General features: G+C 44.5%; 1 protein-coding gene across 1 annotated transcript in view; it reads right to left on the reverse strand.

The window, feature by feature from the left end:
• Positions 1-636: 636 nt before the first annotated feature.
• SAMD8 (sterile alpha motif domain containing 8) overlaps positions 637-20,059 on the reverse strand; it is a 73,343-nt gene continuing 53,920 nt past the window's right edge. The window contains exons 8-9 of the mRNA XM_085882505.1: positions 14,301-14,451; positions 637-2,839 (exon numbers count right to left, since the gene is read on the reverse strand). Of these exons, the coding sequence (XP_085738631.1) occupies positions 2,490-2,839; positions 14,301-14,451 (501 nt within the window). The 3' untranslated portion in view covers positions 637-2,489. The remainder of the gene's footprint in view (positions 2,840-14,300; positions 14,452-20,059) is intronic.

Below are 20,059 nucleotides of genomic sequence, written 5' to 3' on the forward strand. Positions count from 1 at the left end.
CAGAGAGGGGTGAAAACATAACCTTCACATTCGGCGGCAGAGGTAACAAAGAACGAGATGGACCATCAAAAATACGAGGTAAGAGGCTTTTTTGCCATTTTTATAGGCGCAATGAGGAAGAAAGCCTAGTGTTGGCTTCGCGGTTAGGGTGCCTGCCTTGGGTTCTTAGGGTCCTGAGTTTGAGTTTTCTCGTTGAATTAACACCATGTGGGGTTGATTCAGCCCGTCATCATTCTGAGGTTGGCAAAATTACGAGTACCAGTGTACTGGTAATAGGGGCACTGCATCAGCGGCACAGCCGTTCCCTCAGCACATGATGCTACCCGCAGCCTTGTGCTGCATATGAGGGCAGAGGAAGAATAAGGAAGGAAATAGAGCAAGGGTGGGAAATGGGATACAGAAACAATTGGATAGGTTGGGCCAACTCGCCAAGGCAGGCAGACAGACAGATAGAGACAAACAAGATCAAAATAACCAAATGGGCACAAAAACGACACAGCAAGGAGCACATGATATGAACAAAAAGTGACACAAACAAAACTGCACAAATATTGATGGAAACAGAAAAACTGGAACGGTTTACTCAACTTTGGAAGCAGGTCTCTTGGAGAAGAGAAGAAAAGTTGCCAGAGAGAATTATGGATTGTCTGATCCATTGTGTTTATTTAAGATGTGTTTTTACAGATACTATAGCCCTATAAACGTTATTTTAAAAGTGTCCACATTATAGCATCAATTATTACAGCATGAGAAATCTTCAATGTGCAAGCTCAAGCATGAAAGGGCTCTGCATCCCACCATGATGTGGCCTTTACTTACCTAGACTACTCTCCTGCAACAAATCACTAATGCTGGCAGGATCCAATCCCCAATCTTTTAAACTAAGAAGCCATGTTTTTGTGTACAATGTTGAGGCTTGTGGAGGAACACAAGAACATAGAACGGGTCAGGACGTAACAGAAAAAAAGGAACAGTATAAAGAGAGGGGGGAAACACCAACAGCATGGATGAGGGATAAAATACAGGGAGACGGAGAAATAAGGGATATGGGGAAGATTGAGGGTAAGGGGAAGACACAAGGGGTCAACAAGATGTATACAGCCACAACCCTTCTTGGTATATCCAACCCTCAGAGCCAATTCTATCCAGCTGTCAGAGCAAATCCTAACTTAACATTATGGATCTGACTTACTTCCCTTATGTTTTGAGCAATCTGCTGCTTTTACAGCAAGGCAGGTCTTTTGCCTTTCTTTTCCCATCAGCTAAACTGCAACTCAGTTGCATTAGGAACTGGTAGTGGGTGTATTACCTCACGGGCCTGCAAAAGTCATCGTTAAATGTGTCAAGTACTTTGGCAACCAGGAAGGAGCATAATTCAAAACTGACACTCCAATGCTCTGTAATCATTACAAAATTTAGTATTTAAAACATAGAATGTGTGTTAATTTGATTTAAAATTAGGAAGCCAGAGTCTTTCATAAGGCTAAAACAATTTTGAGTTTTGTTGAACCCTCAAAGTGATTTTTAAAATGTTGCAATTCAATATCTTGATTACAAGATTCTCATTATCCTGAATACAACTTTAATTTTCTTGTACTTAAACATGTACTTTCAGGATAGAACATTACCAGCTGATATGTTTAATTTCACAGAATAACTTGTGCGTTTTTTTTTCAATCAATGTATCTGCTTTGACAATCAATTCACCGTATATTGTACAACAATAAAATAAACAACATGGTCAAATTTAAGCTCCTGATTGGTAGCAGAATCTAATAATACTGCACAAAACTTTGAGAATACTGTACTTAAAACAAACAGAGCTTGATCAAAACTATGAAGAAAAAAAACAAAGCAAAATCAGGGCTGACAAAGTAAACATGAAAAAGAGGTAGGGCTTGAAAGACCAAAAACAAACAAACAAACACCAAAATGGCTTTTTCTGCACATTTGAAATAACACCTGCAAAAAGGAATGCAAGCTCCTGGATGATGACGACGACGACGACGACAACCACACAATGACTCTTGTAGCAGAAAAAACATAATAACATGTTGTGAACCTTTCACTGCTATACAACATGTAATACACATGCTATACCAAGGTCATGGTATAATTTATAATACTCAAGGTAAAATTCCCTTGCAAATTGAGGAATTTTACCATTAAAAAAACAACAATGGCTCAATTTTCCCATAAATGCACAATCAATAAATTTTTCACGTGATATTTTCACAAACGAAGAAGAATATCAGTTCATTCTTAAGATAAGGACGTTTTAGGACATGTACATCCATGTTAATGAGCATGTCGGAGATGTACACACACTATGCAGTCGTGAGGGGGTTCAGCAAATTCAGCAGAGAATTATGATCGACAAACGACAAGAATGGTGATGAATGGAAAACCATAAAGCATTTCTACAAAAGCTGAAAATTTTTCATGAAAACTAAAATGTGAAACTTGAAGCTTAAACTCGTTTCGTGAAATCAGTTGCTGAGTGTATGAAATGCCTGACGCAGCACTCGTGGTGGAGCTTTTGTAAACGGCCACTCAAAATGATTTGGAACATGGGAACTGACATTTCGCTCAAAAAACCAAAACAGTGGAAACCAGACACGTACCCGTCCTACTCTACTATGAGAAGCACCTTCACCTCTTAATTTCCCTACCCCAGATGCTGCAAGAGTATGATAGTAAAGGAACAACCTTGTACTGATATAAAAAGCCAAAACCACGTCAATGGAATAATGTTCATGTGCAGCAAGCACAAAAAACACACCGAAGAGGTTGAGTACCCAAGATGCAGTGTGCAACCAAACCCATGAGCGAGGAGTATCTGAGGAAAGGAGTAGGGTTGAGATAAAAAGAAGTAGCAGCATTAAAAATACAGGGTTAAATGTGAAAAAGGAAAACACAGAAGAATAGCTTGAGTTGAAACATTTGAAAATTTAACACCATTCGGATTACAGGAAGTACGTAATATTTTATAAAATGAGGAAGTCTAATAGTTCAGTAGATGGACATTTTAATGCAGCACAGATACAAAGCAGAAAGTATTTGGACTAATTCCATACAGTGGCCTGAAAAGTATTCACCCCAACCAATAATGCCACATTTAGATAAATTGTGAATTATGTGGAAACAATTTTTCCAAATGACCTTTTTATTCATAACTGAAGAGATCAAACTAAACACTGTTATAGTTGGAGGAGGTTACATGTAAAAATCACTGCAAAAAACATGTACAGATCAAATTCACTGGTTGCAAAAGTATTCAGGCCCTTAGGGTCAGTACTATATGCACCTTTTACAGCAATGACTGCTTTGAGGCATCTTGGGTAGGTCTCTACCAGCTATACACAGTGAAATGGTGTCATCCTTCCCCATTCTTCAGGTGAAAATTTCTCTAGTTCTGCCAAGTTTGATGGGATCGTTGATGGACTGCAATCTTCAAGTCTCGCCATAAATGTTCAATTGGTTTCAAGTCAGGACTTTGACGAGGCCACTGAAGAACATTTATTTTCTTCTTATTCAGCCACTCCAGTGTGGCTTTAACTTTGTGCTTTGTATCATTCTCCTGCTGAAATATTAATCCCTTATCTAGTTTCAGATTCATGGCTGACTCAAGCAGGTTTTCAGAAAGGATTCTCCTGTACTTTGCATCGTCCATTGCCCCTTCTATCGTGACAAGCTTGCCAGTCCCTGCTGATGAAAAGCAGCCCTATAACATGATGGTGTCAGTCGTGCCACCACCATACTTGACAGTAGGGATGGTGTTGATTGGGTGATGTGCAGTGTTCAGCTTCACCGAGATGTAACGCTTTGAATTTAGACTTAAAAGTTCAACTTTTGTCTCGGCTGACCACAAAACGTTTCTCCACGTGCCTGCAGTATTATTAAGATTTTTTTTTTCTCGCAAACTCCATACGAGCTGTTAGATGCGTCTTTTTCAGTAATGGCTTCTTTCTTGCCACCTGTCCATAGAGGCCAGCTTTTTAAGGGATATTGTTGTTTGATGAACACTGACCTCCATCTCAGACATCGAGCCTTGCAGATCTTTCAAGGTCATTGTTGGATTTTGTGACATCCCAAACTCGTTTCGTGCTTACTCGGCTGCTGAGTTTGGATGGTTGACCTGATCTGGGTAAAGTCTGGATGGCAGGATACATCTTCCACTTCTCAATGATGGATTTTATGGGACTCAAAGGGATAATGAGTGACTTCAAAATCTTCTTATAACCCTCTCCTGAGTGGTAATCTCTTCTCCACCACTCTAAGTCTGACTTCTTTGGAAAGTTCCTTGGTCTTCATATTTGCCTTGTTCATTGACCAATTGAGTTGCACCTTAAAACTCCTTCGACAAGAGGGGGAGCTTAATTTTTAAGTTAAATCACTGATTACATACAGGTGAAACCTATTACACATACTTTGGAACCTTTCAAACCAATAATTTTCTCCTTAAGTGATTTTTGGTTAATTCGGCAAAGGGTCAGGTCAGGTCAGGTATGGGAGCATGTGCCAGAACAGCACGTCGCTGCGTCCACTTTCCGCCGGTACTCCAGGGGCCTCCGTCTGGCCATCCCCCAGGCAGATGCCAGGCCCATCCCCATCTCCTTGAGATGATGGTCAACCTGTTGCAACCATGAGGCACGTGGTCGACCCACTGGCCTCCTCCACTCATGAGACTCCCTCGCTGAGAGAATCTGGTGAGCAGGATCAGAGTCAGGAAAACGAGCCACATGTCCATACAGCCGCAACTGACGCTCACGGACTATGCAGGTAACAAATCTCATCCGAGTCTCTCAGCAACCGCTTGTTGGACACAAAATCCGACCAGCGATAGCCAAGGATTCTCTGAAAAGACCTGGTACCAAAGGAATTAAGTCTCCGTCTCAGATCCTTGGTCAGAGTCCAAGTTTCGCACCCATAGAGCAAGACTGGAAATACCAAGGACCTGAAGACTCGGACTTTCGTCCTCCCGCACAGGTACCGGCAGCGCCACACCCCATGATCCAGTGAATCCATGACTCCCCAGGCCCGACCCAGACGTCTATTGACCTCTGACTCGCAGCCAGCAGAGACATGAATATCACTGCCAAGGTAAGTGAATCTCTCCACGACCTCAACATCCTCACCACAAACAGACACAGACAGGACAGCAGCATCCAAGATGTCACCGAAAGCCTGGATCTTAGTTTTGACCCAAGAAACCCGTAATCCCAACGGCTCCGACTCCTCATTCAGCACCTCGAGGGCCCCAAAGAGGATGTCTAAAGTCTCCGCAAAGATGACTGCATCATCTGCAAAGTCAAGGTCCGAGATCTTGACATTCCCAAATGACGCACCGCAACTTGATCTCTCCGACATCCTCCCTAGAATCCAGTCCATACAAGTGCTGAAAAGTGTGGGGGCAAGTACACATCCCTGACGAACTCCAGTAACAACTGGAAATAAGTCAGAGATGGTACCACCACACTTCACAGCACTCTCAGTACCAGAGTAGAGTTCAGACATCAGATCGATTAGTTTTGGTGGCACCCCACGAAGACCAAGAATCCTCCAGAGGACATCCCGATTCACTGAATCGAACACTTTACAGAGATCAACATAGGCTGCAAGCAGCCCCTGCCTAAACTCTCGTCTGCGTTCGGTGAGGACACGAAGTGCAAGGATACGGTCAATCGTTGACCTCTTTGGTGTAAAGCCTGACTGCTCTGGACGCTGGTTCTCAAGCAGATGGTGGCGAACCCTATCGAGAATTATCCGAGCAAAGACCTTGCCCGGCACTGAGAGCAGCATCACCCCTCGGTAGTTGTTGCAGTCTTGGCGATCACCCTTCCCTTTCCAGAGAGGGACAACAAGGCCCCTCTTCCAGTCAGTTGGGATGATGCCTGTGTTCCAGGCAGAGCACAAAACTGCATGCAACGACACGAGTGCAGCATTTCCACCAGCCTTGAGAAGTTCGGCATGGATGCCACAGATCCCTGGAGCTTTGCCCCGTTTCAACTGGTTCACCACAGCCCGTGTTTCCACAAGCGTAGGTGGACCACAGTTGATTCGAGGGTCTGCAACAGGGATTGTAACACCCTTGACGTCCAACTCGACAGTTGGGGGATCAGCCTGGTACAACCGCTCAAAGTAACCGGCCCAGCGGGCCTTCACTTCAGACTCCTCTGTCAAGAGCCTACCACTCTATGCTCGAACTGTAGTGCTCCGAGGGATGGGCTTGGATGAACGTAATGCGCGAATTCCCCTGTAAGAGGGACGAGAATCACCTGTCCACAGGTGATGTTCTACCCCCTCACAGATTCCTCGCACATAGGCCTCCTTGTCCACCCTCAGTGCACGTACAGTTTTACGCCTCAGCTCCCTGAACAGCTCAGCTCTGCCATTCAGCCTGGCCCTGCGACTCTGGTCAATGGTATCCAGTGTCCCTTGAGAGACAAAATTCTTCTTTGCCCTGCGGTGAGCTCCAAGGCATCCACCGGCAACATCAAGGACGGTGGTCTTGAAGGCGCTCCACAACTCTTCAGGACCCCCCAAAGCACCCAGACCCCCCAAGTGTCCACTCAGCCTGTTCGTAAACTCCTCAGCTACTCTCTCATCCCTGAGCTTGGCAACATCCAGCCTCGGCTGGGATGGTACCATTCTCCAGGATTTAAGGTTCAGCTTTAGAGTTGCTACAACAAGCCTGTGGTCAGTATTGAGGAACTGAGCACTCCGGTAGACCCTGCAGTTCTGGATCATCCTCCAACGACCGTCAATGAGGACATGGTCAATCTCCTTTGCCACACCGCCAGCGTTGGAATACCAAGTCCAGCGATGAGCTTGTGGGCGCTGAAACCATGAACCAGCCACCCTAAGTCCATGACTTCTTGCAAAGTCAAGGAACTTAGTGCTATTCTGGTTCATAGTTCCTGACCCATGGGGACCAACACACATCTCATAACCGTCCCTATCAGTTCCAGTCGATGCATTGAAATCCCCCAAGACTAGAAGTGTATCTCGTCTGGGGCACTGATCAACCACAGACTCGAGTGTGGCGTAGAATGCATCCTTCACGGTGAGATCACTCGCCTCAGTCGGAGCATAAACAGAGACCAGGGAAATGACACCTAAGGAGTGACGAATCCTTAATCTCATAATACGCTCGTTGACCGGTGTTACCTCAATTATCATTGGGGTCGGCTTATTGGACACAGCTACAGCAACTCCTTGGGTATGGTAACCATCAGAGCGACCAGACCAATAGTAGGTGTAACCACCAACCATTATCTCGCCGCAATCCGGTCTCCGAACCTCAGAGAGAGCTGCAATCCCGATGTCCAAACACTTGAGCTCAGATGATAACAGAGACAGGTGATCATCCTCTCTTAGGGATAGGACATTCCAGGCACCCACCCGAAGGGACCGCCTCAGGTTAACCCAAGGAGACCGCCGTCTGGTGGACGACACCTCAGCACCACTCCGACACACTCTCCCGCAATCTGACCCAGGGATGTTACCCCGTGGTTTCCCTCCTATCAAAGATTGGGGGTCCCGAAGGCTTTGCTCCAATCCCATCATCCGGTGAGCTGCCCTGCGAAGGGAAGCTGCACAGGAGGTACTCCCACGGAGTGGGTTTTCAGATTTTTTTGCGTTTTTGCGTTTTGCGGAATGAAGGGTTTTACGGTGGCCGGAGTGCAAATCCTGCCACAAACCTCCTAATAAGAAGTAACCCTACTGCAGGAGGACGTCCGCAGACACAGTTGGGCACTAGATATGGATGGCCGTTGGCTCACAAGGAGCTCCTCCGCCCTTTGACAGGTTTTGTTTTTAATCCTGCTGGGTGTCCATATCCAAACACCCTCCTCACCAGAAAACCTGGCGGGGGAGACGGTTTAGTCGCCGACAACCCGACAAGTGATTTTTGGTTAATTCGGCAAAGGGGTTGAATACTTATGCAACTGAGAACCATCTGATTTTCTCTGTTAATATCACTTATTCACATTTTATCTGTGGCATTAAAATGTAAACCTTTGGAAGGGGTGAATACTTTTGCAAGCCACTGTATATATACAGAGACATGATGGAAGTAAATAGACATCTTAAATTTATTCATTTCATTTGTATAATTCAGTTTTACTCAGTGATTTGAACGAATATTCGACGACTTATTTGCAGAAACAAGTTCCTGGCTCTTGTACGACAATTAACTCTGCCTCAAACCCAGCATATGCCTGGTGTTGGCTTAATGGTTCGGGTGGTGGGTTTTGGATCCTAGGGTCCTGAGTGAAAATCCTGCTCAGCTGTTGAATTAATACCAGGTGGGGTTAACCCGGCCCCCGGTGTGTACCCCGGTCAGAATAGGTACACCGTATCCCTGCGTGTCGTAAAAGGCGACTAAAAGGGTTGGCGTCAGGAAGGGCATCCGACCATAAAAACATCGCCTCAAAAGGAAACCATGATGAGTACAACTGATGGGCAGGGTACAGCCCGAAGTACCCCGTGGGGGTCCTCACCCCCTCTCGTTAAAACTCAAGGTGGGGAACCCGATCGAAGCAAGGGAGGAAATTTTTCCATTTATGATGACCAATCGTCTGATGCCCCACGTGGAGATCAGTTTCTGAGGTTTGGTACATGGAATGTAGGGACAATGACAGGGAGATCTGGAGAAGTGGTTGAAACATTGGTCAGAAGAAGAGTGGACATATGTTGTGTGCAGGAGACACGGTGGAAGGGAAGTGGTGTGAGAATGGTGAAGGGAAGGCAGGGGCAGAAGTACAAGTTTATGTGGCAAGGGTGCCCGGAGGTTGCATGGTGTTGGTGTAATGTTTTCTGAGGAGTTTGTAGACAGTGTAGTGAGTGTGACTAGAGTAAGTGAAAGGTTGATGATGGTGAGAATTGTGATCGGAAATCTCTTGGTGAACGTCATCTCGGGATATGCCCCGCAGGTCGGTCGAAGCGATGAAGAGAAGAACATGTTCTGGTGTGCGATGGAGAAGTTGATGGAAAATGTGAAAGATGAGGAAGTTGTTGTGGTTGGAGGAGACTTGAATGGACATGTGGGAAGGAGTCCAGACGGTTTTGAGGGAGTCCATGGGGGTTATGGATATGGTGTGAGAAATGGAGAAGGTGAAAGGATCTTGGAGTTTGCTGATGGAGCTGATTTGTTGCTCTGTAATACTCAATTCCAGAAAGCGAATAATAAGCTTATTACATACACGTCAGGTGGGTTGACGACAACCATTGACTACCTGATGGTGCATCAGCGAGATAGGGGAAACCTCCGGGACACAAAGGTGATCCCAGGGGAGGAGACTGTTTCGCAGCACCACCTGGTTGTCTGCGATATAAGGGTGAAAGGTGCGCGGAGAATTCGGCGGGTGAAGTACCAACCAAGGATGAAGGTGTGGAGGTTGAAAGAGGCGACAGTGAAGGAAGCATTAAGAGAGAGGCTGAGTATGGTTGAAGATGATGTGGTTGAGCTTGAAAGTGGTTGGATGTCAATGAAAGCTAGTCTATTGGGAGCCGTTGGTGAGGTATGTGGATGGACAAAAGGACCACCGAGGCACTCGGAAACATGGTGGTGGGATGATGAAGTTGGAAAGACGATTGAAGAGAAGAGGAAGAAGTTCAAGGAATGGCAAAAGGCAAAGGATACGGTGGAAGAAGAGGCTGCACATGAAAGTTATAAGGAAGCCAAGAAGGCTGCAAAGAAAGAGGTTGCAAAGGCGCAGGAGGCCCAAAGGAAAATGTTTGGAGAACGCTTGGATTCGGAGGAGGGTAAGAGAGCGGTATTCAGGATCGCAAAGCAGATAGCGAGAGAGAGATTTGATGTGACGGGGGTGAGTTGCTTGAAGGATGAAGTGGGACAAATTGTTGTGGATTCAGATGGAATTAAGGGAAGATGGAAGAGATATATGGAAAGGCTGTTGAATGTAGAAAATGAATGGGATAGCAACATCGAGAGTAACCCGGTTTTAGGACCAGCAGAGAAGATAACTGAGAAGGAAGTTGAGGAAGCTATAAGAGCAATGAAGAGTAGAAAAGCAGGAGGGCCGACGGGAGTTGTGGGAGATATGTTGAAGGCAGCGGGAAGTTGGGGTGTGAAGAGAATGACAGAGATCTGTAATCTGGTGGTGAAAGAAGGCCGCATTCCAGTGGATTGGGAACTGAGTACCCTCGTCCCTCTGTACAAGGGGAAAGGTGACCCTCTGGACTGTGGCTCCTATAGAGCAATAAAGTTATTGGAGCATGGAATGAAGGTATTGGAAAGGGTGTTGGAGAAGAGGATAAGGAAGAAGGTAAAGATTGACGAAATGCAGTTTGGATTTATGCCAGGAAGAGGAACGACAGATGCAATTTTTATTGTAAGGCAGTTGCAGGAGAAGTACATGGAGAAGAGGAAGAAGTTGTTTTTTGGGTTTGTTGATCTGGAGAAAGCATTTGATAGGGTCCCACGCAAAGTAATGGCATGGGCATTGAGGAAGTTAGGAGTGGAGGAATGGTTGATCAGAGTAGTGATGGCCATGTACGAGAGAGCACGCACAGCTGTAAGGACGAAGGATGGGAACAGTGGTGAGTTTGAGGTGAGGGTAGGAGTGCACCAGGGGTCGGTACTAAGTCCACTTCTATTTGTAGTTGTGATGGAGGTGCTGGCTCGGAGGGTAAAGGAGGGTTTACCGTGGGAGCTGCTGTATGCAGATGATCTGGTGTTGATTGCAGAGAGTATGGATGGACTGAAGGAGAAGATGAACAGGTGGAAGGAATGTATGGATGCAAAAGGTTTGAAGGTGAATATCGGAAAGACGAAGGTGATGGCAAGTGGTAAAGCATGTGGTGAGGTGGAAAGGACTGGGAAGTGGCCGTGTTCTGTGTGCAGGAAGGGTGTTGGAGTGAACTCCATTCAGTGTACAATGTGTGCTGAATGGGTTCATCGAAAATGTAGTGGGGTGAGAGGGTCATTAACCAGTGTGGCAGCTACATTCAAGTGTAAGGTGTGCATCGAGGGAGCAGCAGATGAAGGAATTGTTGAGTTGGATCTTGGAGATGGTGCGAAGCTGGAAGGGGTGAAAACATTTTGCTATCTCGGAGACATGCTGAATGGAGAAGGTGGATCAGACTCTTCGACGGTTGCTAGAGTGAGATGTGCATGGAAGAAGTTTCGGGAACTGAGTGGCATGCTGACAAAGAGGGGAGTGTCGTTGAAGCTGAAGGGAAAGGTGTATGCTTCATGTGTGAGGAGTACGATAATTTATGGGAGTGAGACATGGGTACTGAACATGGAGCAGCAACAAAGGCTGGAAAGGGTGAAAATGCGAATGGTTCGGTGGATGTGTGGAGTATCGTTGAGAGAGAGGAAGACAAATGATGACTTGCGGAAGATGATGGGAATAGAGTCTGTGATGGAGGTTGTGAAGAGAAACAGGTTGAGATGGTTGGGTCATGTGTTGAGGAAGGATGAAAGTGACTGGGTGAGAGGAGTGTTGGAAATGAGTGTAGTCGGAAGGAGAGGACGGGGAAGACCGAGAAAAACTTGGCTAAATGTGGTGGAAGAGGAAATGTGGGCAAGGGGATTAAGAAGGGGAGATGCAGAAAACAGGGTAAAGTGGAGAAGATTGTCATGGGGCCCGCAAGGCTAACCCCCGCTTTAGTGGGGAAAATGGCCTTTAAATGCTTGTGTGTGTGTGTGTGTGGGGTTAACTCGGCCTGTCATCCTTCCAAGGTTGGCAAAATGAGTGCCAGCATGCTGGTATACTGTGTCAAAGTGTCAACCCGTCCAGGATCGTGCCCAATAGCCAAGGAGACTGCTTAGGCAGCACCAATGCTCTGCACAGAGTATGGTCCCAATGGATGGATGAATGGAACCCAGGGAGCACACGACCTTTGCGATATTTAAAGAGGACGAATTGTTGGCCAATCGGAAGGTGGAGTCAGCCAGCAGCAGATATCTCAGAAACTTGGCATTCTGCTTTCTACGGTCAATCAGGTGATTGTGCAATTCACCAGCGAAGACAAGGAATCCACAGCTTTCCGTTCTGGTCGAACTGGGCTCTCAGAAAGGTATCTTCAAGCTGTGAAGTGGTCCATTGAGAAAACTCCCTGTTGCAAGATAGCAAATGTTGCAGAGGAGGTCCAAGCTGGCACAAGAACTGCCATGGGGTACCTTCATCAACTGGGCTAAGATGAGAGAGCAGCTCGGAGAAAACCTCTTCTTAGACCAGCCAACATTCAAAGGAGAAGTGGGCTGACAAGATGGCCACTTGGAGTTTTGGCAAACTGTCATTTTTTCAGATGAGTCCCAATTTGCTCAATTTTTTGAGAGTGGATGCGTATGGGTCTGGAAACTTCCCAGTCAAGAGTTATCTTTGAACCGATTGCAGCCAACTGTCAAACACAGTGTTTTTTCAGTGATGGTGTGGGAAACAATTTGGAGCACTGGTCGGTCAGAGCTTGTGGAGTGTGGTGGCAACATCAACTCTAAGATATACATTTCTATCCTTGAGAATGAACTTCTCCCCATCTTCTCCACTGGTCAGATGGTCAAAAACAACACTCTGTTCATGGCAGATGGAGCTCCATGGCATACTGCAAAAAAGACCAAAGAATGGCAGGACAGAAATGGGATCAAGCGACTTCCATAGTCAAGCCAGTCTCCTGACATGAATCCCATTGAACACCTCTGGGCCATATTGGTTTGAGCTGTGTGGAAAAAGTCCAGGAAACCAACATCACGGGCAGAATTCCTAACCCGTTTGCATGAAGCCCGAGCAGGAATCCCACAAAAGAAAATTTCGGAACTCATTAGTTCTATGCCTGAAAGAGTAAAAGCGTTGAAATCTGCAAATGGCAAGTTTACAAAATACCAGTGTATGTACTAAAATGGATCAAATGTACTTCAAATGTTCAATAAATGAATTCTTTTAAAATCATGGTGTCTATTTACTTCTGTCATGTCTCTGTACTCAGCGTGCCAAGCCATCACTTTGCTGACGGGTTTAATCAAAAGACAGCATGCTTTATTTCACAAACATATTGCATGTCTATCTGTAAATCTCATTTATTATTATTTTGTATGCAGTCTGTGGCTTCTAGTTGCATCATTGTTGGGAGCACTGCTGATCCATGCCCCATTGCCAGAAAGCTGGTACTCATTTTGCTGACCTTGGAAGGATGGCAGGCTGAGTCGACCCACCTGGTGTTATTTAATGGAAAGAGGCACAAACTCAAGACCCTAAGATCTTAAGCGAGCCACTAATCGTTAAGGTAACACCAGACTTTGAATCTCAATGAGGATGTAAAATGAAGTGAAACACTTGAAAAATTGATCGTTTATATGATTTCTTTTCGCACTTTTTTTGTTTTAGCGAAACACATCTTTAAATAATATATGTGTGTATATGCCCACACACATTTAGAAGTCTCCCGGTGTCAGTTCAATCTGATTCAATGTTTCAACGTGGCAGGCGATTGCCATCATGGGAAATAGTCACTCCCCATACTCCTTTCTTTTTTAACTGTGACATCTCCTCCCTCCCCTTTCTGCTTACAGACTTTATATTTGTCCGATCCTATTAAATTTCCCATTCTACTTGCCCCCGATGGTAGCTTGCTCATCTTTTTTCACAAACACACTCAACCTGTGTCGCAAGAACAAATATACCATCAGAGATGGGGAATCCCCTGCCATTGAAAGAAAAAGGTCATACATATTCCAGATAATGAGGGAGGTGAATTGGAAATAAGACACCATTTGGTCATCGTCTCGAAAAAGTTCCCCAGGGGTGACGAACGCAGTAACCAAAAATAATTGAAATCAGATAAGCGGTTTTCCATTTATTACAAAAAACATTTTTTTCAAGATGGCCACCCCAGTCGGTCATCTTGGATCCAGCCATGCCCAAAATCAATAGGGTTCTTCCTTTTCAGGTGGTACATGTGTGACCCAAATTTCAAATCGATATGGCGAACAGTTTATGAGTTATCGCACGCACAGCTATAAATGTTGACGCCCAGCCAGCCAGCCGGACGGACGGACGGACAGCCGGATGGACGACCCGGGTGACAACAATATCCCCCTTCTGCCACGTGGCGGGGGATAAAAAAAAAAAACCAGAAGTATGGTGTCAACTCCACACACACATTTTAATCACATTAAATAATGTCAGTTCTTACAGACGAGTGAGGAAAATGGAACTGTGCTGCTATCTACTAACAGGCTGGTACCAAAACTCAAAGAAAAGGAACTTTGGAGAACTGCTTTGATAAAAGTAACACAATGTATATGTAAACATAATACATATTCAAAACCTCACACTCAGTGATGAAGAAGTTGAGAAGGGTTAGCAAAGCTGTGTGCCCACTAAACATGTAATCTCCACATGTATGCACACCGGTGAGCGTCATGCCGAATCCTATCCATATTTCCAGAGCCCGCCGCAACTTTGTCCACCCACCATGGTAGAGCTGCAATGAAACAGGCGAGAGACAGCAAATTACATCGCTATTCTCTATTTATGTATAACTTAATGATCTCAAAGATGTATTCTCGAGAAAATCAAATTTAATCTCAAAGACTGCATATAGATGTATAACTTAATGCCAATCTACAGCATTACCAACATCCATTCATTTATACCATGTTTACCGACTTAACATATCTAACTATTTAACTTGACTATTAAAGTCAACATCTCTGGCTATTTTCAGAGAGCTGCCTCAATGCCAGCAAGTCTTTCAGTTCACTCAGGCAGATTGGTAGGGACTGCAAGCAGCCATCTCTTTTCAGGACTGATCTCCCATATCAAATGCTCCTGATGTTAACTCAGCCTGGGTATCCTTCCACAGAAAGCTGCTCTCTCTATTGCACAGATTCATCCCATCTTGTCTTCAATTATCCTACCCCTCTTATCGCCCATGGCACAGTGAATCCTGTGTAAGGAAGTTTCTCTGAAACAACTTGCCTACTCCTCCTGAAAGGCTAATCTGACTAAAGGGAATCTCAATGCATTCCAAAAAGTCCTCAACAAGTGTGTCTCCACTCTCAGGAGAGCCAGAAAACAACATCTGTCCAACCTCAAGGTCCAACTTTCAAACCTGCCTCACTTCTCTAAAACATGGTGATGCATTGTTAAGTCTGTCTCTCGAGTCTGCTCCTCTTCCATCCCTTCCCTCTCTACAAATGGAATCACAGCCGACTCCGCTCATGAGAAGGCTGAATGCCTCAATTCTGTGTTTGCTTCCAAATCTTGTGTCCCCAAACAATCGCTCTCGGTACCCATCCTTCCCTGTCATACCCAACTGCTCCTGGACTCTGTATTTTGCACCTGAAAATGTGGAGGTTTTTTTCAACCCTTGACTCTATCTCTGTAACTGGACCGGATGGAATCAGCTCACGTGTCCTGAAATCCTGCTCTGCTGCTCTTTCCCATTCTCTCTCTGCCATTTTCACCCTGTCATTTGTGCTTGGTTATCTTCCATTTGCTTTGAAATCCACCAACATCACTGCATTGCATTAAAAAGGTGCAAAAACTGATCACCTTAACTAAAGACCGAATAGCTTACTTCCAATCATCAGCAATGTCATGGAATCCATCGTCACAGTGGATATGAATTTTTTTCTTTTCTCCAACAACCTCATCTCAGATCATCAATTTGGTTTCAGACCAAGTCACTCCACCTTGGAACAGCTGCTTCTACTCTCCCAACAATGGATGGAGGCCCTCAATAGCAGACATGAGATCAGAGTAGTCTCTCTGGATATATCTCATGCTTATGATACAGTATGGCATCCTGCCTTACTCTCCAAACTCTCTGCATATGGCATACACACCCAACTCGACAAGTGGCTTACTGACTTCCTCGACTCTCGTAGCCAACATGTCGCACTAACTGGAATTCTTTCATCTCCTCTCCTTGTCACGGCTGGAGTGCCCCAAGGCATTGTTCTGGGCCCAGTCCTCTTCCTTACCTTCATAAATGATCTCTCCGACTCTGGAAAATCCTCTTTATCTCTTTGCTGATGACTCCACCCTCTGCCATACCATCTGTCATCCCTCAGACCGACAAGCAGCAGCTTCTTCACTCACTGCAGATCTGGGTAAAATCACAAAATGGTCCAACACGTGGAACATGTCTTTCAATCCTGAAAAATCTCACACTCTCATAATCTCTCTCCGAAAAGACCGTCTGGCAACCAACCTCCCCCCCCCACCCCAATCTTCTTTCATAAGAATACTCTTGAGGAAGTTCAGTCATTCAAACTCCTGGGTCTCGCTATCAGCCGTGATCTTTCTTGGGCAAACCACATTTTAAAGTTGCTCCCCAAAGCCAGCTGCCGACTCGGCTGCCTCCATTATACAAAGTTCTTCCTTGGCACACCTGAACTCCTGTCTACCTAAAAGGCCTTCATCCACAATCCACAGCTTGATGGATTACTGCTCTCCCCTGTGGGCTGGCTCACATGCCTCACATATGGCTCAGTTTGACGCCATGGAAACCAAGGCCTTCAACATTATTGGAATCTCCCGTGATGAAGCTGGGTCTATGGGGCCATCACTATGCCATCGCAGACAGATCGGTGGTCTCTGACTTCTAATGCCTCCTTTCTGGTCTTGCACCCTCTGCTCTTTCCATGCTTTGTCGCCTCCCCCCCCCAACCCCACCCCTCCCAAGGTTTCTGGTTTTGCACCCTCTGCTCTTTCCATGCTTTGTCCCCTCCCCCCAACCCTCTCGCCCCAGGTTTCTGCAAGGCACACAATGTCCACCATCAACCCCCTTCTGATTAAACTACCTAAATCCAGGATCACTGCTCATCTCCACTCATTCATTCCTCTTTTCTCTGGTCTATGGAGCCAACTTCCACATTCTCTTCAATCTCATTCTTCCCTCCCAGGTCTTCAAGGCAGCTGTTTGACACCACCATATCAACACCCCATCCAAAACCATGACCTTTTCTACCCCCATTAATCACCTGCAACACCCTCAAAACCTACCTCCTTCCAAATTTCAAGTTCTTCCTTCCAGATAATTTGTTTCTGTATCCATACTATCTTCCCTGTGCACTCCCCTCCTATCCCTCATTCCTCCGCACATTACGTATGTGTGCAAGTTTCCTTTTATTTTGTCCTTAAACCCTCCTGCTGGTGTTTATCACTCTTTCTACTGTTCCTTTTGTTGTGTTGTGTCCTGATTCATTCAGTATTCTCGCTCTTTCATGAGCCTTTACTTCGTATACAAAAACAAACAAACCAAGCAAAAAAAAACCTAAAAAAAACAGTAAGGGTCATAATTTATGGCAAAAAAACACAGCAATGAATACGAGCAACCAGGGCCGGATTTATCCAAGGGCAACCGGGAAATCGGGCACATGGGCCTCCACCATCCAAAACGTACACAAGGGTATCCACAATCAAAGGGCTCATGCAGGATTAAGCCAAGCTATGTCAGCCCAAGCCGTCTGCAGAAGCGTTATACGGTATTCACAATCGTTATGCCTTCCATTTCAGTTTTCCCTTCAGTGTAAAACAAGGATTATCAAATATATATATATATATATATATATATATATATATATATATATATATATATATATATATATATATATATATATATATATATATATTGAAAGGTTGCAGCTGATAGCGGTTACGAGCGTTGAGAAGGCCATGTCCACATATGGGCCTCATGCCTCGAACAGCTTCTTTCTCTGAAGTGACCGTGTTGTTGTTGTCGGTGTGAAGGTAATGTTGAGGTAATATTTCTTTTTACGTAATGAAACGATTAGATTTTGGTAAAGATTCAAATCCGGATCCGGATCAGATAATTTTTAAGTGATTCTTCACGATTGAGTGATGGGGATAAAACCAATATTTTGAATAACATAAAACAAAAAAAATTGAATAAAACCCAAAAAATAAAATGACTTTCAGTGTCAGATCGTGCAACATTAGAGTAAGTGTCTGATTATTGTTGTGAATTATAGCATATTAACCAAGTATCTTAACCAGTGTAGAAAATTTGCTACAAAAATTGGGCATTCAATGGGTCAAGTTGGTAATTGTTTTGCTCACATCATCCACATTCACTTGTTGGAGGAATTTTTACTTTCTCTGTTGGTGGAATCCAATACCAGCAACATACTGTATAAAGCAATGCTTCTCGTTTTGTTACTTATCGTTCCATTACTCAAATTAAATCAAATGTAGCTTGGAAGTTGTAACGGTAATAGTAATACAATATCTTTTTGACAGGCTAATTGCACGCTTTGCCAATTTTCAGTTGTGTCTGGAGATTCGAATATATTGGTGGTAATAAAAGCCCACAAAAACACTCCTGAAATAAAATTATGTATTTTATCCAATAATTTAACTTGTGGAGCCTGCAATGTTCTTAATGCAACTAAACAAATCGAAAATTGAATAGGGGTGCCAAAGAATAAGATATAAGAACTTAGGGTGCGATGAGTGAAAAAAGTTGAAAACCATTGCTTTACTTTATCTTGGTGGCAGAAAAGGACCAACACCACCTGTGTGTGCCCCGTGGCTTCCATCACCATAAATCCGGCGCTACAAGAAACAATAATGGTGTGTCCGAATATTGACAATGCATAGGTAGTAGCTACTCCTCAATGCTGAGATGACTCGATCACTTTTGCTGGCAGAGCCAAAATGTGGTAACTGAACTGGAAATTGGTGAACAGAGCAAGAAAAGTGTGAAATATAGCTTCATTACTTGCGCTATCGGAACAACTTCAATGCAAGTGGCTCCATCATCCATATACCTTATAACGATTTTCATGGATAGGAAAAAAAAAACAAAAAAAATCTAAAATAGAAACTACATACTCTTAAAGATATGATCAATAGAACTGTATTTCCATTTCACATTGCAATTTGCAACAAAATAAAACCTTCCCCAATCTCCTTCCACCCACCTGGTGTCAACATAAGTCCGACGAGCTCTTATTTCACACCAAAACCTTTCATAATCATGTGGTCTTTCTGGTTTGTTTGCATTTTCTTCAAAATAAGATAGCTCATTGCATGTGCCCTATGGTGTTGAAAGAGCAGATAATCGATATAATGCATCAACGTTGTGCTGATGCTCGAATAGAATAATCTAGATCAGGTATTTTTCAAGCCAGTGTTGCATTCACTTTTTTATAACAGAACGTACAATGTGATGGCTAATATTGTAAGGAGATTTTTGGGATGGTGGTTGACCTGTAAACAACACATTTATTCATAAACAGTTACAAGAGGGAATGGAAAACACTCACAAAGCTGCAAAAACCATAAATTTTGCAGTCTGCAATACTTGTCTTTTCTTGCTGAAAGTAATTTAAGCATGCCCTCTCGTGGCCGCTCGTAAAACTGAAGCAGTATACTTCAATACATGGTCAGGAAAAATTCACAAGCCAGGAAATATCTAATTGAGTCTGTTCAATCATAGTTCATAAGTTTGGCTGGATCACCTCCAGAGCTCTTCAGTGGAAACAATAAATCAAAGTTTGATGAATGGTGCTGGGTAAAGACTTTCTTGCAGGTGATGACCGGATTCTCTAACTGAATTGACTTTAAAGTTGAAGGGACATTCCACAGTATTGCATCTGAATGCTGGTGGCAAAGGCGCTTGCAATCTATATATAACGGGGCAAGTGGATGTGTGTATGTATGTATCACCATTTGACCGAGGAAGCTGAAACTTTCATGGATTAACAATGGCACCCTGAAGTTGTCCACATGCAAGTTTCATTTGATTCCAAAAAGTTTTGAAAAAAACCCAAAAACATTTCACCCATCTTGGCATTTTCTTCCTTTGGGGGGAGGGTTCCCATCGTGTGCTGCCTTTTTGGCTGCTGGTTGCATCATTGGTTCGGGACGCAGCTACGCCGCTGATGCAGTGCCCATATTACCAGTATACTGGTGCTCATTTCGCCGACCTCGGAAGGATGACAGGCTGAGTCAACCCCCTGGTGTTAATTCAGTGGCTAACGGGGATCAAACTCATGACCCGAGGATCCCAAGCCACCACCCTAACTGCTAAGCTAACACCAGGCTGATTGGGGGGGGGG

Source organism: Eptatretus burgeri, chromosome 5 (genome assembly GCF_056783735.1).
Source record: "Eptatretus burgeri isolate ZD-2024b chromosome 5, Ebu_testis_v1, whole genome shotgun sequence".
Lineage (NCBI taxonomy): Eukaryota > Metazoa > Chordata > Myxini > Myxiniformes > Myxinidae > Eptatretus > Eptatretus burgeri.